This window comes from Leptodactylus fuscus, chromosome 2 (genome assembly GCF_031893055.1).
Source record: "Leptodactylus fuscus isolate aLepFus1 chromosome 2, aLepFus1.hap2, whole genome shotgun sequence".
Classification (NCBI taxonomy): domain Eukaryota; kingdom Metazoa; phylum Chordata; class Amphibia; order Anura; family Leptodactylidae; genus Leptodactylus; species Leptodactylus fuscus.
Window position 1 is genome coordinate 210602802 of NC_134266.1, and position 27841 is coordinate 210630642.

At 41.3% G+C, this 27841-nt stretch overlaps 1 protein-coding gene across 1 annotated transcript in view; it reads right to left on the reverse strand.

The window, feature by feature from the left end:
- Positions 1 to 1783: 1783 nt before the first annotated feature.
- The window catches only part of VWA8 (von Willebrand factor A domain containing 8), a 200197-nt gene continuing 174139 nt past the window's right edge, over positions 1784 to 27841 (reverse strand). The window contains exons 40-46 of the mRNA XM_075265448.1: positions 19286 to 19442; positions 18761 to 18869; positions 11287 to 11412; positions 8633 to 8791; positions 6602 to 6700; positions 4518 to 4756; positions 1784 to 2524 (exon numbers count right to left, since the gene is read on the reverse strand). Coding sequence (XP_075121549.1) covers positions 2416 to 2524; positions 4518 to 4756; positions 6602 to 6700; positions 8633 to 8791; positions 11287 to 11412; positions 18761 to 18869; positions 19286 to 19442 — 998 coding nt within the window. The 3' untranslated portion in view covers positions 1784 to 2415. The remainder of the gene's footprint in view (positions 2525 to 4517; positions 4757 to 6601; positions 6701 to 8632; positions 8792 to 11286; positions 11413 to 18760; positions 18870 to 19285; positions 19443 to 27841) is intronic.

Consider the following 27841-nt stretch of genomic DNA (forward strand, 5'->3'; position numbering starts at 1 on the left):
ATCTATCTCCAGTAATCCCATAGGGAGTGAAAGGAATGGCAGTGTGCACGCTTACCCTCTTGATCCCCACTCTCAGTGGCCAGGGAGTAACTTGTTCTGATCTGAATACTCCTTTAGGTTAAGGCCCCATGGTGCGGAGACATAGCTCTTTTTGTTGCAGATTTTGCTGCAGGTTTTTGAGCCAAAGCCAAGAGTTACAAAAGGAATGCCAAATATGTAGGAAGTTCTTATACTTCTACCTTCTGTTTAATCCAGACTCCTGGCTTTGGTTCAAAAAACAGCAGCAAAATCTGCAACAAAAAAAGCTAGGTTTCTGCAACGTGGGGCTTTAGCTTTAACAGGAATCTGTCAGGTTTTTTTCTGCCATAAACTGGTCCCATCATGTTCAGGAAGAAGTAATTTCCTTTCCATGGCGCTCTCTCTAATTTTTTCTGTAGCAGCAGAAAAAAGTTTGAAAGCACAAAAAGTCAGCAGTAAATGATCCTACATAGTGACAGTGTGCGAGGAGCAGCTTCAGACTAGTCACACCGCTGCTTTGCTATTCACACCTCCTGGGTGTGATTGACATCCCATTGTGACATAAGGTAGTAGAGAGGGAGATATATGAGTCCTGGCCAGGCTGAAGCTGCTCCTCTCCCACTGTGACTACTTAGGCCCCGTTCACATGGGGCACTGGATGGTGTATTTAGGTCCTGATTTTGACATGGGAAGCTGCGTCAGAATAGGACTAAAATGCGCCTTCTGCGACAGTCGCGACTTCCTGCTCCGGAGTAGTCCCACAAAGGCTCTCACCCCATTATGTACTACCGGAAGCAGACAACTTGTCCACCTTCACAGAAGCAGTGGTGTAGCATAGAAAGAGGGAGCCTAAGGGCCAACACAACTCCTTCCCTTAGGCGTCTGGAGTGTCCCATAAAGGCACACGCATCCCTTCATCCAGAGTGACAAACAGTGACAAGATGAAAAGACACAAAAGACACAAAAAACGAATAAGACACAAAAACGAATAAGTAAGTTGACAGAGTGCCCAGTGCTGAGCCCGTCTACCCGCCAGATCTCCCATGCACAGACAGCTGGTTCAAGGTTTTTACTTCTTTCCATGGTGGCTCAGTGAGAGGTCTGGACACGAGTCAGAAGGGGAGTCAGAAAATGTTACTGGAACTTACTCGACCATGCATGTCCTGCTAAGAATTCTAAGTAAGGAATATGCAAATAAGATCTCATTGGTGAAAAATGTCCCTGTGCCAGTCTTTACCTAATGAGAGACATTACTCCCTCTGACCCACATAGAGTCCTCTTATTCAGCCAGCCATAGAAAGCTTGCAATAGACCACGTCCTTGTTCATTTTTTTTAGTGTGGCACATCCAACTTTTTTGATAGAATCTGGTAGAATACAGATTCTGTAACTTTCACAGAATCAGTGACGAGTCTGAAACATTGAAGGACAGCATCTATTTACTTTTTTTTTTTTTAATGTAGATTGTGAGCCCCAGTTAGGAATCACAATGTACTTTTTTTTTTCCTATCAGTATGTCTTTGTAGAACCGGAGGAAATCCACACAAATATGGGGAGAACATACAAACTCCTTGCAGATGCTGTTCCTGGTGGGATTCAAACCCAGGACTCCAGCGATGCAAGGCTGCAGTGCTAACCACTGACCCAAAGTGTTGCCCCTAACAGCATCTATTTACTGTGAGAGGTCACTTCAGAGGGAATCACCCAATGACACACACAACTAGCTGTATATGATGAGACATAGTTTTTAATACATAGCAGCCATTTTGAAAGCACATTGTATATATGCTCATAATAAATTTAAAGGGGTTTTCTGGAATCAGTACATTAATAGTTTATCAATATCAGAATGACGGACTTCTACTCCCTCCATTGCCAGGATCAGCTACTACTACTTGAAGTCCACAGTGCTGTTATAGCCACTTCAGTATTTACCATGTCATCTACTTAGTAGTGGTAGTGCAAGGTGCACTCGAATAGGATGAGGCCGCATTAGCCTTCATTGCTGACACCTTATGAATGGTGTGTAGGTAGATGGACTGAGATAAACAGTGAAGTGGCTACAGCGCTTGTACAAGCATCATGGCATCTTCACAAAGTAGGAGCGCCAAAAGTCATAACTGCACAGATCTGATACTGACAATGAATATGCTTAGTTTAGAAAATGTCTTTAAAACAACACAGTACGGCCAATAAAATCATATTAAATAGTAGCACTAAAAACCACAGTCTAATAAAGTGTTAAAAAGATTAGAATCAGAATTAGATCTAGATGTGAGATTACGATATTTACATGGCACTAATATAACATCATTTCATTTCATTTTCTTTTTAAAGTTCATGTTTTCTCCTCGGCCTACTGTATTTCTTATGTAAGAACCAGTCTTTAATAGGGCAGCTAAGCATTTGACAGCAATGTGGATGTGAAGATCTGTTTCAGGATGTGTGGGATCTGCGCTGTATCCATAGCAACAAAAGATCGCCCCGCTGGAAGTGTCCTCTGGAGCCTGGGGGTTAAAGGGGGAAAAGAAGAGGATATTAGCAATGCAAATCTCTTTACCATGGAGAGTGGGAGCAAAAAAAGCTTTCAATTGTGAATAATGAATTGATACACGCTATTCAATGGCCCAGTGAATAAATGATCCTGAATAGACCAAGGAAGGATACACTAACACAAGCTGCTATGCCAAGGACGGAAACAGAAGGACAAGGAGTATCAGCTAAATGACCAATTGTTCATTATAATATTTCTTTCGTCACTTGTGTTACCCTTGCTTGGCAGAGTACTCGTTTGGCAACACCTTGGGTACAATGTGTATTACTTATGTCAATTTGTCAATATAGTAGGTTCTGATATCCATTATATTAAAGTATTCTGCGATATATAGGTTACTACTTGTAAGTCACAGGTTAGGAGATTTTACCATATTAATACCCAAACACTCTTTAAACATTGTGCACCTGTATTCTCCCATGCATCATGGGAGGGCGGGTTCACATCGGAGCCCAGTCTCCTGTTTAGCCAATCCGGCTGGTTTCCGTCTTTTGCCCCGCGAAACTGGACAGGAGATGGAAACCCGGTGGTCAGCTTTCAAACCCATTCACTTGAATGAGTTTGCAGAGGTGACCGCTTGTGAGCGTCTTCTGCCTGTCCGCTGGGAACTGTTTTTTTTTTAACCGGATACAAAGTCCTACATGTCCAACTTTGTGTCTGGCTAAGGGCTCGTTCACATCTGCGCCCGGCACTCCGTACTTCAGGTTTCCGTTTCCTGCATAAAACAGAGCAGGAGACTGAAACCTGCAGGAGTCTCTCACCCATTCATTTGAATGGGTGAGAAAGATGTCCGGCCTTGAGCGGCGGTGAGAGTTTTATGCTCTCCGCTGCGAAACCGGGTTTTATAATCCAGACACAGAGTCGGACATGCAGTACTCTGTGTCCGGATTTAAAAAAATGGTTTTGCAGCGGAGAGCATAAGACGCTCACCGCCACTCACGGCCGGACCCGGTCTGTGGTTTCCATCTTCTGGTATGCAGAAGACGGAAACCACAGAACGGACAGCTGAACGCAGGTGTGAACCTAGAGTAAAAAAAAAACCCGTTTCCCTGCGGACAGGCAGAAGACACACACAGGCGGTCACCTCTACAAACTCATTCAAGTGAATGGGTTTGAAAGCAGAACGCCGGGTTTCCGTCTCCTGTACAGTTTTGCAGGGCAGAAGACGGAAACCAGCCAGATTGGCTAAACCGAGACCGGGCGCAGATGTGAACCTGCCCTGATACGTGAGCCGCACAGTGTGGGACCGAAGCCATTCCCACCTTCTCAAATACAAGATAACTTATGGAAAAAAGTGACTACATAAATATGGTGTTTGTCTATTTTATTATGAAGAATCACTTATCTCTCCAGAAAAAAAATGGCATAAAATAAAACATAAAAGTAACATGAAACATATAAATCTTTGCTATTCAATGCAACAAGATTGTGTTTAACTGCACAATGCAATGTTTTTACCAGGTTTCCAGGTCAGACCAGTTTGGAAATAATATTTTCCATGAAAGCTAAGTGAAGATAACCATCACAAAAAAGGGAATACTACACTGTCTTCAAAATATAAGAAAAGTAACCCAGTGAGAAATAGGAGAAGGGTGACGGGATATGGAAGTAAGGGAGCTTAAATGGGTAATGTATTTCACTTGTGAAGGAACCAATGTAGCACACATATCCTGCAATGAAGAGAGGCAGCTCAGACTACCATGTCTAACCTACCTATGGAAATAATTTTTATTTTTTTTTCATTGTAACCTCTAAGCACTGAATTCTAAATAAATGTGTCCTTTTGTCAAGAATATCACATGGGGAATTTATAAGGTGGTAAACCATTTTACGCTAGTCATACAGACTCATAGAAATGGATTGTTTCATATAAACAATAAAAGCAATGCTGTGATTAATGTTTTATAGTCAGTAATTTGGTGGTTATTTTCTATCAGACCACTTACCTTTCAGCTTGGTCTCCTAAGGATCCAATGAAAATAGCAAAAGCATTAACCTGAGGATTAATTGTCAAGGCCTGAGCAAACCTTGCTGGTGGTATGCCATAACGTTCTAGATTAGCATCACTCAAGACTATGACAAAATATTCATCTGCGTCCTCCTTGGCTATCTCCTTCACAGCATGCTCTGTAGCTTCCAGCGTGTAGTCTCCACTCATACAGAACTGAGAGTGGGCATGCATGGTCTAATGAGAAAGAATGGGTGAATGTTAGTTGTACTAGTGAAATTACACGTTCATATATATTACATGTTCATTAGACAAACCTGTCAAATTTGGTTGAATGTGCTGCCCATCTATTGTGTATGGGGCCAGTGGTGTAACTAGGAATGGCATGGCCCCGTAGCGAATTTCTGACATGGGCCACTCCCCAAAAACCCTGACTGACTGATCCCCCCCGCTGCATTCTTCCACACAGTATTATGCCCCATAGTGGCCCCTACACACAGAGTTCAGACCCTAAAGTATAATAATCGGAAACCCAGGAAGGATACAAACATAAAAAACACTGTTATTTACCTCTCCTGGGCTCCAACGCACTCCCTGCTGATGTCGGCCATCTTCAATGATGGACCAGACGTCACATGAGCCAGGCTTGCGTTGCGACGCATAAGGACGCAAGCCCTGGCCCATGTGACATCTGGGACATCACACAAGTAGGCTTGAAGCCTTCCGGAGCATAGGAGAGGTAAGTAACAGTGTTTTTTATGTTCCCTCATCTCTCTTAGCCCTCCGCTCATTATACTCAGGGATCTGACCCCCCTCCCCCCCATGAGTATAATGATAGTGTTTATGGGGTCACTGGCCTGCAGCCTCACTTACCGATCCCGGCTCCTGCTCACAGTCACATCCACAGAAGGGGAAAGCACCAGTGACCATGAGCAGGAGCCAGGATCGGTACGTAAATAGGGCCCGTTACCTGCTGGAGTTACTCCAGCAAGTAAAGATCTATTTAAAAAAAGAAACAAAATCCTCAGCAGCTGCCGCAAGGCCTCCTGATGCCCTGGGCCCTGTGGCAGCCACTACTACTGCTGCTACCCTAGTAGTATATAGTATATAGGGGTATCCGGCAACTTTTCTCTCCTCTTCCCATTCAAAACATACATGTGTATTGAGGAGTTAGGGGAGAGAGCTGTTGGCAAAACAAGCATTTGGCTGCCAACTATCTAATGTGCATGATCAGCTTTATATAGATTCACGTACTCCAGATTACAGAATTTTGGCATCAAACTTGGTGACGCTAGGTTCACACCTGCGTTATTCTTTCCGTTCTGTGCTTTCCGTCTTCTGCATGTCAGAAGACGGAAAGCACAGACTGGGTCCGGCCGTGAGTGGCGGTGAGCGTTTTATGCTCTCCGCCGCGAAACCGGATTTTTTTATCCGGACACAGAGTACTGCATGTCCGACTCTGTGTCCAGATTATAAAACCCGGTTTCGTGGCGGAGAGCGCAAAACGCTCACCGCCGCTCACGGCCGGACATCTCTCTCACCCATTCAAATGAATGGGTGAGAGAGACTCCTGCAGGTTTCCGTCTCCTGCCTCTGTTTTAGGCAGGAAACGGAAACCTGCAGTACGGACACCACAACGCAGATGTGAACGAGCCCTAACAAAGATCTGTGTCTAACATTTGCAAGCAAAATAGGTTAGAAACCAGAGAAATTAGGGTGAATTCTCTGTATTTGGGCAAAGAGGAGCCAACACATCACTCTCACCCCACAATACATAGAGCACAGATAATTATTTAACAAAAGAAAATGGCCTCACATGTGGTCCCCAGGCCGCATGAAGTAAATGACCTACGAGACCTTCAACTAACACAAATCTAAACCAAAAGCCAGGCCAACATAAATATTTGCTTTAGATTTTCAGAAAAAGGTGAAAAAGTTATAATATTCATCCTTTCTATTTAATTCTATTCCAATGTTAGGCGCAAATTTTTTTTTTTTTTTTTTTGTTTACATGTTTGTTATTACATATCATTAACACTGCGGGATTTTTAGCCAATTTGATGGCAGTTCGAGCCTCTTTACCTTCAGAACCTCCAGCCTCTGCTTATTGTTCCTGGGGATCTTGTCACTTCTGATCAGTTCAATGCTGTAGCCATCTCCTGAATGACCTGATACATCATACTGAAGTAAAACAAAGAACAACAATGATAAGATAACAAGATCAGCAATTGGATATAACCACTAGTCCTGCATTTTGATATGTATTATAATATATCATTCACCATATACAGATTAAACATTGGGATATATTAGCTGCCCTTTCGAGTTTACAGTTTCTAGCCTTATGACGCACACATAGCATACCACATAAGTACAGTACAGAACAACTTTGCACTGCTCTACTTCACTCCTACATTTTCTACATTTCAGGCTGTAATGTTATTTCTATACATTCTTCACCTTTCTTGCACATCACATATGAAGCCCTATACTGAATGATTTCCACACTTCTCAGATACTCATCTGTCTTCAGATTGCCCACTTGGCATTCCTTCACACTTCTGTGGACTATCACACCTTGGATATGCACAGACTAGCTGTATATCTGCTGTCCGCAAATAACAATTTGTTAATATGGACAAGAGATTATTCACTGTATATCATATATGGAATAGACTACTTGGCAACTGAACTCATACAAGTTGTATGGATGTTTGGATATAAGGGTAATCCCACCCGTCTTTATCTTCTGACATATCATATGAGTTATGACAGTAAAAAAACATTGGCATGGGTTTCTCATGGTTTTCATCCATGCACTATAAATCCAGTAAACAAAACACATCTAAATAGATTCTTCAAAGTCAGCAATGATCCAGTAGACTTGGGAGTGAAACAGAAGCATCAGCTCTAGAATTTCTACATCCACAATGGTAGAACAGATTCTCTGCAGGGTGCAGTCACTGACAGACTGGAACTGATGGCTTCATTGGTCTTAGAAGTCACATGATCATAAACGGCACATCATCAGCAGTGATGTGACATTTATGCAAAAATAAGTTGGACGATCCCTTTAAGGCACTAAGCAACTGATAGTAGTTAGGTAGTAGATAGCATTGAATATAAGATAGATGTAAATGGATGGTTGAATGATTTCATGTGATGCAGCCCGGCACTCAGTGTGCCCAGAATGGAGTAGGTGCATTAGATGGTGACCGCTCCAGCCCTGTATCAGCCTATTTATTTTTCTTTATTAGTGCTGTGCTATATGAGCATTTAAAATCACGACTTAGAATTCCCTGATGAGACTCTAAGAGTTGAAATGCGTTGGAAAAAAGTGAGGGATAGGACAGCTCTGCATACAGAGCAACGCTGAGATTGTGATAGCCATCCCTAGGGAGTGTGAGGGGAGAGTCAGATTGTCTCTAAGCTGTAGCTGCGGTGCAGACTTAGTGGTGTCCACCAGAATATTAGCACTGTTGAAGTATTTCCTTAGCTCATGTATGCCCTAGTGAAGTGTGTGGGGTAGCTGGAGTGTCAGTGGTATGGGGCTGGTAGCCATGGTACTGTGATATATTCTTTATATCAGTGAATGGATGGTGTAATGACTTTACTATTGATAGGTTAGTTGGATACGCAATTAGGCGGAATTCATTGAGTGATTTTTAGGAGTTATCTCACCAGGGATCAAGCTACCTATATTCCTGGGTGCAGTTGGCGGGGACCATAGATATTATATGGGTTCTAACTGAGCTGACCAGTGGGGAGTACCTGGGGGATCACATAGTGCACTCACCTATATGGTCTTTATGGAGGGACACCTTTTGGGGCTCCATTTTTATACATTAAAAACATTTTGTGATAGTTGGTAATTTTATCAGTGAACCAATAAATGTTATGTTTTAGTTACTTCTTTTTCATTCATTTATTTTCGGTCACCACCAACTTTCCCCTGATTCATGTTATCCACAGATTAAGCCAACTTTTCATTTGTATAACTGAGTGATATTTATTCTGGAAAGATGTACTGAATCACATTCCCTCATATGAGACTCCCTCCACAAGCTCTCTGGGGTTCTGAAGCATCAATGCATCATTTTCATTTGTAACTACCTTGAACTTATGCTCATAGTTCTCGAAGGCTTCCATCAGCATGCAAGTTGCTTCCATGGAGCGCTCCAGCCTACCATCCACCCCATTAAAGCGATACATGCTGCCAGATACGTCAACCAGGAGACGCAACCTCTTAGGTTTCTGCTGTGGGCTTCCAAGCTGTGTAGATATAAGAGACAGAGATGTCAGGCATACTTCTGTTACATGTTAAAAATGCTGATTTTTTATTGATCAAAAGAATAAAATTGCCTAAGATGACGTGCACACCCAAATTTATTGTTAGGAATTTTATACAGCACTATACATATAAATAAGCACATGTAAACCTAATAAACTAATATAATCATATTTAAAAAAAACAAACACTCTCTCCTATACTGGCATTTAGGGAGGTTTCACACCTACGCCCGGTCTCTGCTTTGTGGGTTTACGTCTTCTGCCCGAGAAACTGGACAGGAGACGGAAACCCAGCAGTAAGTGTCTACCCGTGAACGTCTTCTGGTCTCCGCGGTGGAACCGTTTTTTTTTTTTTTTTTAACTGGACACAAAGTCCTGCATGTCCGACTTTGTGTCCAGTTAAAAAAACGGTTTCACCGCGGAGAGGCAGAAGACGCTCACGGGCAGTCACTTTGCAAACCCATTCAAGTGAATGGGTTTGAAAACTGACTGCCGGTTTCTGTCTCCTGTCCAGTTTCTCAGGCAGAAGACGGAAACCTGCAAAGCGGAGACCAGACGCAGGTGTGAACCCGCCCTTACTCTGAAATCTCTGCTGAATCTGATTTGGCCCCCTTATTTAGTTATATCACATAGGTAAAAAATTGCATGTGTCAATAGGTCTTTATGGAAAGGAAAGGAGGAAGGAGGCGCTGAATGAGAGGGAAACAGACAAAAGAAGCTACTTCAGCATATATTAAGTTCCATATCCTTAAGGTCTTTATGCATATCAATACAATTCATACTGTTATATAATGTACTATATGGTGCTGCTGATGCGTGACTGAGTGAGAGAGAGTTAGGGAGCACAATTCCCATCTTTATCTGACGTGTGCTGTCTATAGGAGTCATCACAGTGGCTAGCCTCCACCCACTAGCTGACATCTGTGTGCTACCCGTGCCTCCACAGCCCCATTCACTGAGGTCAGTGAACATGAGAAATAGGACCTGTCCCGAGTCTTGCTCACATGGGGCTATAGAAGTGAATGAAAAACACAGCTAGCACACTGAGACATGGTCATGTGCATGAGGCCTAAGGGTTAGGTACCCTTTATGAATAATTTCAGATGGCATCGCCTACATTGCTTTAGTGTGTATAAGCAATAGACACTGCTGTTGGTGGGTGACATCAGTGAATGTAGCCTATACTCCTATGGAGGTTTAGTGGGTCACTTACATGGTGCAGAAGGGCTGGTGGCACATACTGATTAATATGACAACCAGTTCCCAGTGCTGAAAAATAGCCATTCTCATAGAATAGCCTTGTCTTATCATGACTGGAGAATTGAGTGGGTGACCAAATAATGCATTATTCCTGAAGTTTAGTGGCTAGTCTGTGACATGGGATAAGCTGTCCTGTGACCACCATTATATTTGTGTTTAGCTTTAAAGGGATTCTATAATTGGCTATAGTGATTAACTACGCATATATTTGCATATCCTTTAGAAAGGCTAGTCTAGACATACCTTTTATTCAGTAATCCTCCTAGACATTTTAAATTAGATCTCTTTTATTGATATGCCATACCCAGCACGGAGCACCGGAAGTCTCTGTGATGTTCTCAGAGCGCTGCTTGTGTCCTCAGACGTCCCTAGCTCTCACCTACCCCTTCTTTACACATGATCACACAAGCAGTGCTCAGGGAACATAATAATGACCTCCGGAGCTCTGTGCTGGATAATTAGCATATCAATAAATGCGGGCTAATTAAAAAACATCTGGGAGGATTGATGAATATAAGGTATGTCTGGAATAGCCTTTCTAAAGGCTATGCAAATATATGCTTAGTTAAAATCAGTACAGAAAAATAAGGAAAACCGCTGCACCTGGTATGGCAGTTAATGACAGAGACAGGGTGTGGCTACTAGGGGAACTGCTTCAGACTGCAAAGCAGCCAACAGACATGAAAAGCATAGAAAAAAATATTCCACTATGCCACAATTAAATAAAATGTAACCTTTACTTCATATCAAAAAAGGGATATTACGTCACACATTCAGGAACATGATCATGATGGAGCTTAGGCTATGACTAATGGACGTGTATGTCTCCTGAAACGTGTAAGCTCCATCATGATCATGTGTCCTGAATGGGTGATGTTATATCCCTTTTCACCTTTTTTTTTTATATGAAGTAAAGGTTACGTTTTAGTTAAAATCATTATAGCCAATGATAGACTCCCTTTAAGAGTATGTTACCTTCAGGAAGCCATATAAATATGGTGATAAATGCAATTTGATCTGGCAGAATAAGCAAGCTGGAGTTATTTGTCCTATAGCATCCTGCAAAGAATTAACATGTCTTATGGAAAAGACTACTGTTGCCGTCTTGGCGTCCACCCACTGTCTGACCAATATGATTAGTCAGACATGATTCAAGTTACTTGATAGTCACACCCAGAGAACAACACATCCAAGAAACTTATTGGCAGGCTACTTACCTCAGGCTCATGCTCTCCGCGTCTTTTGTAAATTGCTTTCTCTCCCGTCAAACCATCAATGATTTTGGTATCGTCCAGCTCTCCCATGGCCTGATGCTTAAGCCACTGCCTTTCTTTCCCTTTTGCCTAAAATAAAACATCACAAAACAGATCATATAATTTGCAACATCTTTGACATCTGTAACATGAAACCATACAGTGCAACCTGCCCAGATATAAAACTAAGATTACATATTTTTGTATAATTCTTCTTGTGGAAGAATTATACAAAAATTACAAATATAAAAAAACTTGAGAAATTCTTAAAGGGATTCTCCACATTGGACAATCTTCAATCTTTGTAAGAGTCCACCAATAAATAGCTCTAATTGTAGGAAAAAGCTAGCAGTAAGTGTTTCATTTTCCTGCAGAGCCTCCACAGGAGAATTTAGGAATTACACAGTGATCTTTAAAAACAGCCTGTCTGTGTCATGAAAGACAGGGCTGGTCCTCCATAACAAGAGATACTCTTTATGACCAATCTCTACTCTTATGAAGAGATAAGAATACTGAACCGAGGACCCAGCTTTTCTTCCTGCACAGAAGGAGCTTCAAGTGTGTGAATACCAATTTGGTGGACAGTATTTATTCTATAGTTCCTTGGCTCCTTTACTCCTTATTTACATTTGCACTTGACAATACCATGCTAAATTCCTGCAGAGCTTTACAAATAAATGAATGCATGTACTTCCTATACTCTCTTTGTTAGAGGTCTTACTTATCAACTGGTGCGCTCGCTCCCAATGTATGAGTGGCTCTTTCATAGAGAGCTGGCGGGCTGCCTTTTCACAGACATGATACAATCTCACTAGAGTTAGCATCTTCATGCTGCTGGCCAGCTCTGAGCTGAACAAATTATTACTTGAAAAGCATGTCTTGGAAGTGACATCATGCAATGCTGTATATGAGCCGCTCATGTGCACCACTCACAAAGAGGTGCTGAAGTCCTTTGAAGGCTGTGAGGACTAAAGAGCTGAACTCTCCTTGTAAATGGATCTGTATCTCAGTAAATGGCCGCTCTCATTATACAGACTCAAATGTAGAACAGAAATAAAAACGTGTTTTTACGACAGAAAAAAAAGATGTTTTTCTCACCAGTGAATTAAATTTATCAATGAAGAAAGAAATTAATGTTAAACAATTAGGAACCAGTACTGTATATGACATTGCATACATCGATTAACATTGAGTAGAGAACAAAGTGAATTAGAATAGGCTATCTGATCAAATACGGTAGGTATAATGACTGTTATTGTCTTAAAGGGTTTATCCAGGCTTAATAAGAACTTTAAGATCTACTTGATGTCTACTTGTTTATCCCATTCTAACCGTGTAGACATTAACATGGAAGTAGTCCATACAACAGCTTCAATTCTTTTAGGAAGACGTCCTACAAGTGTCTATGGGAATTTTGCACATTCATCCAGAGGAACATTTGTGAGGTCAGACACTGATGTTGGACAAGAAGGCCTGGCTCCCAATCTACATTCGGGCTTATTACAAAAGTGTAACTGAAGGCAGTTCACACCAGTAAATCCTTACAATAACTTTTTAGCCATTAATCTGTATGAGAAAGGTAAGTGCAATAAGATAACACAAGGTTTCATCCAAGTTGTGAAACTATCTTAGGTATCTTATTCCCTATGGATATAATAAAGCTCACATTACATATTAGTTACCCAGCTGTGTTGCACTTATTGTATTGTTTGGCTAAGGGTAGGATCTCACCAACATTCGTTATTCTCATCTGTCACAGGATAAGAGCAATGAACATTAAATGAAAGATGCAGACGGGGCCCCCTCCATCTGATGTCTGTCTGCATTCACCTCAATGTAAAAAACATTTTACTTTTCTGACCTAATACAAAGTGGATGCAGGACTTTTTCTTCCATTACAAACGTAAACAAACATGAGAGAAGACATCGTCCATCAGGCTGCTTACATTAGTGTCAATGGGAAAGGACAGAGACTGAGGGGGCTCCGTCTGTCTCCTTTACTTTCCTACCTTTATGTCCACTGATAGCATCCTATGGCAGATGACAGCAATAGACATTACTCACGGTAGTGTGAATGCAGCCTAAGACTGTCAGACTATTTTGGACAGGAAGGGTATGCTACCATAGCAGCCTGGGATCAATTACAAGTCCCAGAGGTGATATCTGTCTACTTTGGATCCATAGACAAGTAGCTAATGCTTGGATTTGTGTCATCATATTGCACTTAACTTTTGTCAAATGAAGTGAGGAATTTGCTGAATGATATTTTTGGCTTCAATGACTTATTTTCCTCTTTCTATTCAAAAAAACATGCATGTTTAGCCAAGCTTGGAAGGTACTTGTATGGAGTCAGGAGGAGCATCCATGACTGATTTAGAGAGAGTGTTTCACCACCTCCAACAAGTTTAGTTCTTTACATCATTTATTAGCTGCCCCTACACTGACTCTGGCACAGTTGGTATTTTTTCTATGGCCCCTCACCATTCCCAACCAAATAATCTGTTAATTTTGGTGCCTGATATGCTATTTGGTCTCTAAACTGTCAGGAGGGCGGTGTCAGGTAGGAACAGACAAGGGGTGTGATTCTGAGCTCTGACACTGGCTGCTACTGATTGGAGCTCTGAATCACACCCCCTGCCTGACTCCGCCCTTCTGACATTACAGATCTCAAATGGCACATTAGGTACCAAAACTAACTGCTCTGGGGCCACACGGTGGCTCAAGTAGTTAGCACTGCAGCCTTGCAGCACTGGAGTCCTGGTGTTCAAATCCCGCCAAGGGCAAAAAAAAAAAAAACATCTGCAATGAGTTTGTATGTTTTCCCCGTTTGCATGGATTTCCAGCTCATATTCCGAAGACATACTGATAGGGGGAAAAAATGTACATTGTAAGCTCTGTGTGGGGCTCACAATCTACATTAAAAAAAAACAACTGCTCTTGTTGCTCAGGAATGGTGAGGGCTAGAGAAATCTTCCAACTGTACTGGAATAAGTGGAGCAGCATCAGATGCTATGAACTTGAATTGCTGGAGGTGTTTCAAAGGTCCTGTTTAAGGGTCAGAAGGAAACAAGTGCAGATAGTACTGAAAATGTAAGGCCGGGGCCCCATGGACCGAAAATGCCGTGGGAAAAATCGTGGCATTTTACAGTAACTGCAAAGTGGATGGGATTCATGTGAATCCCATGTCCACTTTGGTTTTAAAATGGCAGCGCGGACACGCTGCGGTTTTAGAAATCGCAGCATGTCAATTATATCTACGGAAACGCCGGCGGCTTTTCCATGGCTATAATCATAACAGAAAGTCCACGGAGGAAAACTCCGCAAACTTTCTGTTTAAAGCGGTGCGGGAAGAACCGTGATGCGTTCTTTAGCGCTGCCGATCTTCCCGTGGGGCCTTAGCCTAAGTGTATTATAGCTTGTAAGAACTGTGAGGACATGAACTTGCTCCATCTTACGTGGCTACAGCTGTGTTGTTCTAACAAACACGCTTTGCGCACATGGTCTGAGTCTGAACACAATTAAGACTGAGATCTTTCATCAAGGCTTCATTTTTGGGGCATCTGAGAAATTTCCAATATTCGGGATTCTGCTTATCTATTATGTCAAAAAGAAAGAGGTTTGCATAAAATGACAGACTAAATAATCTAGTGAACACATAGATAGATAGATAGATGATAGATAGATAGATAGATAGATAGATAGATAGATAGATAGATAGATAGATAGATTTGTATATATCAGCATGGGCTGCCTTGGCAAAAAAAAAAAAAAGATTTTTAGACGTGAATGAATTCAATAACCATATTAGAAAATATGTTCTATGGGGCAAAAGAAAGAAATCATTTATCATCACCTGCCTTATTGTAGTGTAATATAATAATGTTCCCTTTTATGTTCCCTAGTAAAACTTCATTTGTGTCTCTAATATCATGACTCCTATAGGTGGATTTGCCAATGTCTCTATTATGTATTGCTTTATTAACTATTCTTCTAATATTAAGTTTATTATGGATAAGCAAAGCAGATATGATAACCCTGGACACCATTCAGATTTTTTGCTGCAGCATGTTTTATCAAAATCCAGGTGTCATTTACAGGAGCCTGTATTCCAGAGAGGATGCAGCACATAACAGTCACTATAGGCTTTCCATTGACAGAATGATCCCTGTATTATGTTGAGGGCACCTATTTCATACAGAAAGAAAAACACAATCCCTGATCTTCACCTTACCTTGTATGCAATAATGCAATAATTATCACATTATAAATAAAAGATTTAAACAATTTAAACAGATTACTTATTTCAACCATATGAACCACAAATATGATTTTTAACATCCGCAGAGACTTGAACTAACCAGATCTGCATACTCACTTCTCCATTTGGCTAGGGATCCAGTGGTGAAGCTCCCTGATGTTTCTGACCTTTGTCTGCAAGTTACCGACACAGACAGTCAGTGGCTGTAGGGTTATTCTGCTAAAATAGAGTATCACCGCTCAGCCACTGGTTGGCTGCCATACTGAATTGTGGGCAGAAGTTCTAAAAAGTCTGGGGACCCGAAAAAAATATTCTATGCTGGATCCCAGGCCAAACAGAGGTTGAATCTGCAGATTTGGTTATTTTAAGCCTCTGCAGAGGTTAGACAATAGGAATTGAAAAATGCCTTTAAAACTACCAATTGTCATATTATATATCAAGGTTCACTTCAGATTTCCAGTCCTCTCATCCCATTTGCGCAACCACTTCTGCACTTGCTATATACCTTCATCTATGCAGTCGCTCCAGTGTAACCTTATAGAGCTCCATTAATCTCTACCAGTCCAGCAGCTACATAGCACCGACCTTCTTCAGGCTTGTGCTTCTTTCTCAATCACATGTGTGTCACACTACTGCTATCTGTATGACCTAGTTACTTACACCTGAATGGAACTCATTAGGACATATAAAACAATATAAAATGCAATACATGCAGTATAATAAAAACCCTTTCACTTCTAGAGTCCATAAGCATCTGCCAACACAATTAACATAGTGCAACATGGAGTCACACTACAGTTTGTGAAATGGAGCGCAACGGAAGTCACACTAAAGTTTTTTATCTTTATTACTTGTCACCAGATTGTGGGGGATAACGTCTATCCTTAGGGAGAGACCACCTTCTCAGGTGTGTGGAGACTTATACAGCCATAGTTGCTCCACTGCAAGGGAACATGGGAAAAATATGCAAATCTGTCTCCCAAGATGTAAACAGTTTACATCTGTTTACATCTTGGGAGACATATTTGCATATTTTTCCCATGTTCCTTTGGAGTGGAGCAACTATGGCTGTATAAGTCTCCACACACCTGAGAAGGTGGTCTCTCCCTAAGGATAGACGTTATCCCCACAATCTGGTCTCTCAGCCTCTCACTTAAACCAAATCAATTCTCTCTAGGCTGCGCTAATGAAGTCCAAAGAGACAGAAATGGTGCCGTCCGTAGCTGAGAAATTGATTTGGTTATAACCTCGCATCATACAGTGAAGGCTTCTGGGAAGTCGGGCATGTTGTTCAGGGTGCTTGCTATAGAGGGCAGCATAATAGAGGCACTGTCTCCCTGTTTACATCTTGGGAGACAGATTTGCATATTTTTCCCATATTACTTGTCACGTGATGGTTTTTTTTCTCCTGTTTCTTATTTAATAAACTAATGATCCATGTTCATTTAGTCTCACGTTACTTGACCTCATTGTTTGTCCAATTAAGAATATTTTACATGGTATATCATGGTGGCTCAGTGGTTAGCACTGTTGCCTTCCAGTGTTGGAGTCCTGGGTTCGAATCCAGCCATGGACAACATCCGCATGGATTTTATATTTTCCCCCTATTTCTTTTGGTTTCCTCCAACACCGCAAAGCCATATTGATGGGGATTTAGGTTTGTGAGACCTATTTGGGACAGTTAGTGGTGACAATGTCTGTAAAGTGCTGCAGATTATGTTGGCTCTATGTAAGGAGGATAAATAAATCTATCACTGTCCTTATGTCAGATATGTCATTTTATTGGAATTTTTATTCCACTCGTTGGATGATATACTTGGTCACCTTGTAAAATAGCAAGTTAAGATGAAGGGATCGACTATATTATTGCTATTTATAAAAAGGAGATTAGCAGATCTCTTCACATTGATAAGGGTTAAATGGATTTCAGTATGTGAAGGTGGCTGAAGTCTGCATATCTACCCTCTGCATTACCCTACAGAGGACAGCATGATAATAAATTCTACACTAAGCAGCCTTGGCTTGTAGCCAGAAAGTAATTTGCTGGTATTAAATCCCATTCTCGTGTGACTCCCTGAATATTGATAAAGAGCCTTTTGCTCTAACACACCTGTCTTGCCATCTGGATTTGCACACAGTTCTATACTAGATATCTGGCAGGTGTTGTGGTATAGAGGATGGAGTCACGCAATAACTGTGGCAAGTATTACTGAGCTCACTATTAGTAGGACATATTTCTAAGAATAGCCTTTAGGGTGATTGCTATTCATTCACAGTGGTGTAGTGGCTGGCATGGACATCACAATCATAATAGTCATGTATAAGGAGGTAGGAACCAACCTTGTCTTTTTACTGGATCTTTGTGCTTAAAATTTTTTTTTGTATTTAAAATGGAAACATAAGAATATTCACTAATGCATTAACTTCTGTTTTCCAGCTATGTAAATATTTTGCTTGCCATGATACAGTTGTCAGACTTCTGTATATGAATATCCCGTCCTGTTTTACCCATGTCCAGAAAAATTGATACCACAGCCACCATGGCTTTTGTCTTTACAGGAGTAATGATAGATATACCGTATCTGATAATTTCCATTTTTTTGTCCATCAAAAAGTAATGGACACATCTTAAGGTTAGAGGATCAGACTTATCGGTTTCTATAAAACATGGCAGCTCAGCTCACTTGGTAAGGTGCTAGGGCTACATTTCAGAGGTTAGGTTCAAGCTGACTACAGAAGACACAAAGCTATGGATAAGTTCAGTAAAGTTAGTGAGAAATAAATATAGCAGCAGTTTAATATAAAAAAAAAAATCAAATAATATAAGATTGTATAGTATGTAGTTGTATTTTTGTGGTCACCCTCAAAATCCTGCTTTGAGGGTGTGTAGTGCTGTATAGTGGTCAATGTTATTATAAACTGGATTAACCCTCAATCCTGAAATTGTAAACACATTTCGGTGATCACGATAGCTTGTAGATTCTGATGTCCTCTTAGTAAACTCATAGCATCACTGCTACCTTATAGAACAGATCAGGTAATATGTTATGTATTTTAGCTACACATTCTTTTGACATTCATATAAGGAAGAATATGACCACAGGCAACATTCAGTATTCAAAGTAATTTCCTTTCTGTATTATCATAGTCACGTTAGACCCATCTCAAGCAGTAGATTACCTGTAGACTGTCTAGGATTACTCGGAGAGATTGAACTTGTCTGCGCACAGCTCCTGAGAAACGTTCATATGTAGTGGCATCATATTCACTCATGTGAATTTCCTTCAACCTATAAGTAATACAAAATGTTAAACACATAAGGCCTGGTTCACATCTGCGTTCGTTATTCCGTTTGGGAAGTCTGCTTGAGGACGCCCTGAACAGAATACCAAGTGCATTAAAAAGCGGTGAGCAATGAAAGCACATGGACCCCATAGACTATAACGGGGTTCGTGTGTTTTCCATGCAGTGTCCGCAAGAGTCATGCAGAGAGAAAAGTACTTCAAGAACTACATTCCTCTCCCCATGATTTGTGCGAACACCGCACGGAAAACACACAGACACCTTCTGCACAGAGTCCTTCTGCTTGGCTGTCTTTTTACAGTGGAATTCCTCGCCAACTGTGACGTCCAAGTTCCCGTCCAATGAGGCCGTTGACTGGCCTCAGCAGTCACAGGACTGTATCATTACCAGAAGACGTCTTACCTTTGTTTAAAGGCTTTCTCTGCCATTTCTCTAGCTGCTCTCTTCACTTCCTCGGGGACAGCATCTTTTTCAGCTTGTGACACCTGGTAGACTTTGTGTCCTGCATCAAGACGATATGGACCTCCCTTCCCTCCCAATCCTGCGGTGTCTCTGCCACCTGCAAAATTATATCAATTTTAATCAGTTTGATAATAGCTATCTTACATCTCTTTTCAATAACAGAAGATTTTCGGTATTCACTAGCACCTCAGTCAGGGGACATGGGCACCATAATTTATGTAGGTGATGTCACATGAACACGGAATAGTAGAACATAGATATAAAACCTATCACTGCTGGGTAGATAAGTATTGGCTTCTGTCTGTCTTCTACAAGTACAGGGAAGTAGTGGTATATCAACATGTTATCCTTTCATGTGTGTGAAACCAAACAATTATGTTATAACCGTAGACAGGTTTATCTTCCATCAGATATATTGGTATACATGAGTGAAAAAGGTTAGTCTTCTGCAATGCACAGTAAATGACTGACCGCCATGTGACATGACTATGTAGGCTAGATACTATATGCACCTTGGTGTAGGCAAACACGACAAAAATCCTCAAGTAAATGAATCCTTGACCTCTCTTTTGACCCCATACAATGTGAACACTAATAATAAGCACATGTCAACACAAATTGCAGGGAATTGCTGGCTAAGAATGCCTTGTTATCCACCAAAGTTCACATAGGTGTCATAATAAATGGTTATATTGGAATGATGAAAAAAGCTATCTGATCTAGAGGACTTACTCCTTATCCTAGTTCTCCGACCTCTGACGTCCACGGCATGATGACATGACAAGTTCTAAAGTTAGATCACAAAACCTTTGAAGCTTTCTACCACTTTCACTTGTGGGAATAAATGTTGCTGCCCTTGTCACCCCTCACTCACAAAGTAGATATAGTGTGAACTAGGACTACTATTACTGTTTTCTAAATGATAGAATTATTATGCGAGCTCTAGTCTACCAGTGTAACCCCAAATCTTACATTATTTTTATGTTACATATGCTATTATTTTGATAGTATCTTGTATCCTAAAGTGTTTAACTACATAGTATAGATGTTTTTAAGGGTTAGTTGTATTTATCTATGTAGCAGTTCTATGGCACCCATTGTTTGCTACTATACGTCTCAGTACCTTATAACAGGGGCATTCTGTAGACACAAATAAGGGTTTATTTAGAAGCCAAGACTTTTGCTACAACTTTCAAAATACACAGTACAATTTGCAAATTTATACTTTAACAAAATACTTTACAGTAAAATGTTGTTCAAAGAATGTCTTCTATTAAAAATGCATGGAGACATGGAAAAAATGAGATGCCTATAACATTCACTGAGACAGAGTGTGTAAATATAATATGTAATATGAAGTCTACTTGCGCATTTCTGCCATGCTGGTATGGGATTTCTCAACCTGTAATTCACTATCCATACTTCCAGTGTGTGAGTCACAAAGGAAGGGAGCGGACTGCTCTCTGTAATAGTATAATAACGTGGACATGACCATCAAATGTTCAGTTTAGTAGTTGCTATGAGGAACTTTGCAAAACAAATCAAACAGAAGGGAATTGTAGGAAATGTGATGACAAAAAAGTAGGAACTTGTGGTCTCTATTTTTATATTTTCATTACATTACATTCATTTTATTCAGTCTGAATAACTTAAAGCTATACTTTAATATAACTTCTGGCTCTCTGACAGATCAGGCACATGTCTGACAAAGTCATGCCCCCTTCACTAGACAGGATTAAGAATTGTCCGGCAAGGTATAAACAGCTGTTCTTTTTGGTAGAAATTAATAAAGTTGAGTGAATTGATTTGTGCTAAATTATTGTGTAATTAACACTGAAACAACAATGATAAATCCGTCCTTGTGTGGTTACTAACCCTACAGTCATGTGTTACTCCACTCCATCTGCCTCCTCTCCTTGCTAACCACCTTGTTAACCAGTGCAAGAGGAGAACCAGACTACACAGGGCTTGTAGGTAGTCTGTAACCATAAAGAAATATGATGGCACAGAAGCTGTATGCACAAAAGATGGCATATCTACAATCCAGATGACTTCATACCATCCACACACCTCAGATCTTATATGCTCAGCACCTCTGGAGCCTCTACATCAGTGGTTCTCAACTTGCTGCACACATACCCCTGGCGTATTCACCACAATCCCCAGGGGTACATGTCACAGCTGAGAACCACTGCCCCCTGTGCATGAGCCAGCCTTACTTCAGAAGCGCATTGAGGAATACCACAGTACTGATGGAGGAGCTCACTGCAGCTAGTGGAGCCCCGGGGACCGAGTGGTGAGTGCCATTCTTAACCCACTAACTTGGCCCCCTACTTCATCTCTTCTCCAGATACCTATACCGGTAACGCCACAGAAGGCTCTGGAGTAGAGAGGAAGGGATGAGCAGAGTGATGAGTAGTGGATGCAACTCATACCTTCATATAGGGGCATCCAATTATTACATGTGGGGGCACTAAAAGGGGTCATTATACTACATGTGAAGTTACCAAGGGGGGAATTATAGTACTTACGGAGACACCAAGGCAGCCACTATATTGCATGTGAGGGTATTATATTACATGTGAGGCACCAATGTGTGACATTAGACAACATGTGGGTACACCATGGGGTGCAATTATACAAGATGTAGGGGCACCAAAAAGGGCCACTATACTACATGTGGGGGGCACCAAGGGGGAACATTATATTACATGTGGACGAACAAAAAGGGCATCACATAACTGGTTACGGAAGCTCCAAAGTCTTATTTTGATAACATTTAAAAGTGATTGTTATTTGGGGTTACTCAGTCGAAAATTTCTATCACCAAGGGGTACTTTTCTTGAATAATTGAAAAACACTGCTCTAGATGACATCATATGATCACAGCCTTAGCTATTTTGGTGGTGGAAGACTCCTTTAAACATTCACAGCAGTGTTCGGCATGGAAGCAAATGCACCATTAGCTATTAACCAACCAGTCCATGCTAAGAAATGATCACAAAAATTTTTGCCAAAAACATAATTTCATCTATTTAGTTAATACAAGTAAAATAAGGAGAACCAAATATCACCAGCCATAGACAAAAAATACAAGCCTTTATACTGAGCAGAGCCTGGGTGATGTTTATGGAAAAGTATATTTATTGACGTCAGTAGCATTTTAATCAAATTATCTTAAAACAGCAGCCAAGACAAAATGACTGGAATTATCAAATTATCTGATCTTGAGAAGTCAGAATATTAAGGCTCAATTCTTTAATATATCTCCAGCAAGTGCTTGTAGCGGCTGCAGGCAGCGCTGTGCCCCCTCCCTCCATGTAGATGCATTCCACACAGATTAACAATCATTTGCAGCTGACACTAATTTGTTGATCAAAGCGTAAGCCGCGGTACAAGCAGAAGACAATGCGCAGCGCCCAGGACATTATTACCCGTGGAAACTACTCCCAGGTCAAGGCATTAGTATGTGCTATATGGCCACCTCATCAGAAGTTTTATAAATATGCAAACCGAAATTTACATTTATTTTGTGACACATACATGTGTAATACAATTATATAGAAATTATGTTTCTATTACTTATATAGAGGCAACATATTACTTTACAGATATTGCCATTAGTCACTGGGGATTCCAGCGCTGCAGGGCAATAGTGCTAACCACTGAGCCACCATACTGCCCATTATAGAGACTAAATGTTCTATAATTATATTCTAAATTACAATAAACCACTCTATGACTATCATACTTTCCCCTATACTGTTCTGTACAGTAAAATCCATCATCTTCAAGTCTCCTAAATGACATTGGGTATAGACTTGTACTGTCAGGGGGGGATGTTCCTCATAGCCCAGCGATGACAGTAGGCTGTAAAGCCCCTTCTGAGATATCAGTGTCGAAAGTAATGGCACTAGAGATGAGCGAACACTAAAATGTTCGAGGTTCGAAATTCGATTCGAACAGCCGCTCACTGTTCGAGTGTTCGAATGGGTTTCGAACCCCATTATAGTCTATGGGGAACATAAACTCGTTAAGGGGGAAACCCAAATTCGTGTCTGGAGGGTCACCAAGTCCACTATGACACCCCAGGAAATGATACCAACACCCTGGAATGACACTGGGACAGCAGGGGAAGCATGTCTGGGGGCATAAAAGTCACTTTATTTCATGGAAATCCCTGTCAGTTTGCGATTTTCGCAAGCTAACTTTTCCCCATAGAAATGCATTGGCCAGTGCTGATTGGCCAGAGTACGGAACTCGACCAATCAGCGCTGGCTCTGCTGGAGGAGGCGGAGTCTAAGATCGCTCCACACCAGTCTCCATTCAGGTCCGACTTTAGACTCCGCCTCCTCCGGCAGAGCCAGCGCTGATTGGCCGAAGGCTGGCCAATGCATTCCTATGCGAATGCAGAGACTTAGCAGTGCTGAGTCAGTTTTGCTCAACTACACATCTGATGCACACTCGGCACTGCTACATCAGATGTAGCAATCTGATGTAGCAGAGCCGAGGGTGCACTAGAACCCCTGTGCAAACTCAGTTCACGCTAATAGAATGCATTGGCCAGCGCTGATTGGCCAATGCATTCTATTAGCCCGATGAAGTAGAGCTGAATGTGTGTGCTAAGCACACACATTCAGCACTGCTTCATCACGCCAATACAATGCATTAGCCAGTGCTGATTGGCCAGAGTACGGAATTCGGCCAATCAGCGCTGGCTCTGCTGGAGGAGGCGGAGTCTAAGGTCGGACCTGAATGGAGACTGGTGTGGAGCGATCTTAGACTCCGCCTCCTCCAGCAGAGCCAGCGCTGATTGGCCGAATTCCGTACTCTGGCCAATCAGCGCTGGCCAATGCATTCTATTAGCCCGATGAAGTAGAGCTGAATGTGTGTGCTTAGCACACACATTCAGCTCTACTTCATCGGGCTAATAGAATGCATTGGCCAATCAGCGCTGGCCAATGCATTCTATTAGCTTGATGAAGCAGAGTGTGCACAAGGGTTCAAGCGCACCCTCGGCTCTGATGTAGCAGAGCCGAGGGTGCACAAGGGTTCAAGTGCACCCTCGGCTCTCCTACATCAGAGCCGAGGGTGCGCTTGAACCCTTGTGCAGCCTCAGCTCTGCTACATCAGAGCCGAGGGTGCGCTTGAACCCTTGTGCACACTCTGCTTCATCAAGCTAATAGAATGCATTGGCCAGCACTGATTGGCCAGAGTACGGAATTCGGCCAATCAGCGCTGGCCAATGCATTCCTATGGGAAAAAGTTTATCTCACAAAAATCACAATTACACACCCGATAGAGCCCCAAAAAGTTATTTTTAATAACATTCCCCCCTAAATAAAGGTTATCCCTAGCTATCCCTGCCTGTACAGCTATCCCTGTCTCATAGTCACTAAGTTCACATTCTCATATGACCCGGATTTGAAATCCACTATTCGTCTAAAATGGAGGTCACCTGATTTCGGCAGCCAATGACTTTTTCCAATTTTTTTCAATGCCCCCAGTGTCGTAGTTCCTGTCCCACCTCCCCTGCGCTGTTATTGGTGCAAAAAAGGCGCCAGGGAAGGTGGGAGGGGAATCGAATTTTGGCGCACTTTACCACGCGGTGTTCGATTCGATTCGAACATGGCGAACACCCTGATATCCGATCGAACATGTGTTCGATAGAACACTGTTCGCTCATCTCTAAATGGCACCAATATCTTACGCACCGGGGCACATACTGGGAAAGCCAACAGTGTTCTCAATTCAGTGCAATGAGGGATTTCTAGTGGTAAATAATACCGCACATCATGAAAGGTCCTCTTTAAAATATGTAAATCGGCACCTCTAGCGAATGACTACACCTGCTGACTACAGTTTAGTAGCCTATAGGGTGTTGGCAGTAGTCTGAGAAGTCTGATTCAGAGCAGCAGCTTGAATCAATGATAAGACATTGGGTACATATCATACTACCTAAGGCCGGTTCACATCTGCACATGGGATTCCCAATGAAAACTGTTACGCTTGCAATGCATTTCTCTTGGCCTTTTTCATGTGGAGAGAGGAACGCAATGATCCAAACGCAGATGTGAACCGTGTCTAAGATTACAGCTATGCACTAATAGAATTGAGCTAAAAATCAACCAAGGATCAAGATCTGAGGAAAATAAATAGCCTTTAGGTTCAGACTTATGTGTCAATTTTTGCGTTCTGACTGGAAAGTCGTTTAAGGCAATATGCACACAATGTAGAGTGACAAAGTAATGTATGTATATACTGCAGTTAATCCTAATATAAACCACATCCATATCATTTAGGTAGGAAGCTATCTATTCTGATATCTGGTTCATGAGCATCACTGCGATGCTGTTATAGGCATATTATGTATTTTTGGATTCAATGTATTGCAGTGATGTATCATAGTGTAAAGGCTTCATATGACCAGTATTAATAAATGCATACAGCATACAGTGTTGGCCAAAAATATTGGCACCCCTGCAATTCTGTCAGATAATACTCATTTTCTTCCAAAAATGATTGCAATCACAGATTCTTTGGTATTATTATCTTCATTTGATTTGTCTTCAATGGAAAACCGCAAAAAGAATTTTCAAAAAGCCAAATTGGATATAATTCCACAGCAAACAAATAAAAAAGGGGGTGGACAAAAGTATTGGCACTGTTTGAAAAATCATGTGATGCTTCTCTAATTTGTGTAATTAACAGCACCTGTTACTAACTTGAGGCACCTAACAGGTGGTGGCAATACAGTCCTATGAAAAAGTTTAGGCACCCCTATCAATCTTAATCATTTTTAGTTCTAAATATTTTGGTGTTTGCAGCAGCCATTTCAGTTTGATATATCTAATAACTGATGGACACAGTAATATTTCAGGATTGAAATGAGGTTTATTGTACTAACACAAAATGTGCAGTATGCATTAAACCTAAATTTGACCGGTGCAAAAGTATGGGCACCTCAACAGAAAAGTGACATTAATATTTAGTAGATCCTCCTTTTGCCTCTAGTCGCTTCCTGTAGCTTTTAATCAGTTCCTGGATCCTGGATGAAGGTATTTTGGACCATTCCTCTTTACAAAACAATTCAAGTTCAGTTAAGTTTGATGGTGGCCGAGCATGGACAGCCCGCTTCAAATCATCCCACAGATGTTCAATGATATTCAGGTCTGAGTCGATTTGGAGCGGTGTTTTGGATCATTGTCTTGCTGAAATATCCATCCCCCGGCGTAACTTCAACTTCGTCACTGATTCTAACATTATTCTTAAGAATCTGCTGATACTGAGTGGAATCCATGCGACCCTCAACTTTAACAAGATTCCTGTTGCCGGCATTGGCCACACAGCCCCAAAGCATGATGGAACCTCCACCAAATTTTACAGTGGGTTGCAAGTGTTTTTCTTGGAATGCTGTTTTTTTTTGGACGCCATGCATAACGTCTTCTTGTATGACTAAACAACTCAATCTTTGTTTCATCAGTCCACATGACCTTTTTCCAAAATGAAGCTGGCTTGTCCAAATGTGCTTTTGCATACCTCAGGCGACTCTGTTTGTGACGTGCTTGCAGAAACGGCTTCTTTCTCATCACTCTCCCATACAGCTTCTCCTTGTGCAAAGTGCGCTGTATTGTTGACCGATGCACAGTGACACCATCTACAGCAAGATGATGCTGCAGCTCTTTGGAGGTGGTCTGTGGATTGTCCTTGACTGTTCTCACCATTCTTCTTCTCTGCCTTTCTGATATTTTTCTTGGCCTGCCACTTCTGGGCTTAACAAGAACTGTCCCTGTGGTCTTCCATTTCCTTACTATGTTCCTCACAGTGGAAACTGACAGGTTAAATCTCTGAGACAACTTTTTGTATCCTTCCCCTGAACAACTATGTTGAACAATCTTTGTTTTCAGATCATTTGAGAGTTGTTTTGAGTAGCCCATGATGCCACTCTTCAGAGGAGATTCAAATAGGAGAACAACTTGCAATTGGCCACCTTAAATAACTTTTCTCATGTTTGGATACACTTGGCTATGAAGTTCAAAGCTCAGTGAGGTTACAAAACCAATGTTGTGCTTCAGTAAGTCAGTAAAAAGTAGTTAGGAATATTCAAATCAATAAAATGATAAGGGTACCCAAATTTTTGCACCAGTCAAATTTTGGTTTAATGCATATTGCACATTTTCTGTTAGTACAATAAACCTCATTTCAATCCTGAAATATTACTGTGTCCATCAGTTATTAGATATATCAAACTGAAATGGCTGTTGCAAACACCAAAATATTTAGAACTAAAAATGATTAAGATTAATAGGGGTGCCCAAACTTTTTCATAGGACTGTAACTAAATCACACTTGAAGCCATTGAAGAAATGGATTAAAGTTGACTCAACCTCTGCCCTGTGTCCTTGTGTGTACCACATTGAGCATGGAGAAAACAAAGAAGACCAAAGAACTGTCTGAGGACTTGAGAAGCAAAATTGTGAGGAAGCATGAGCAATC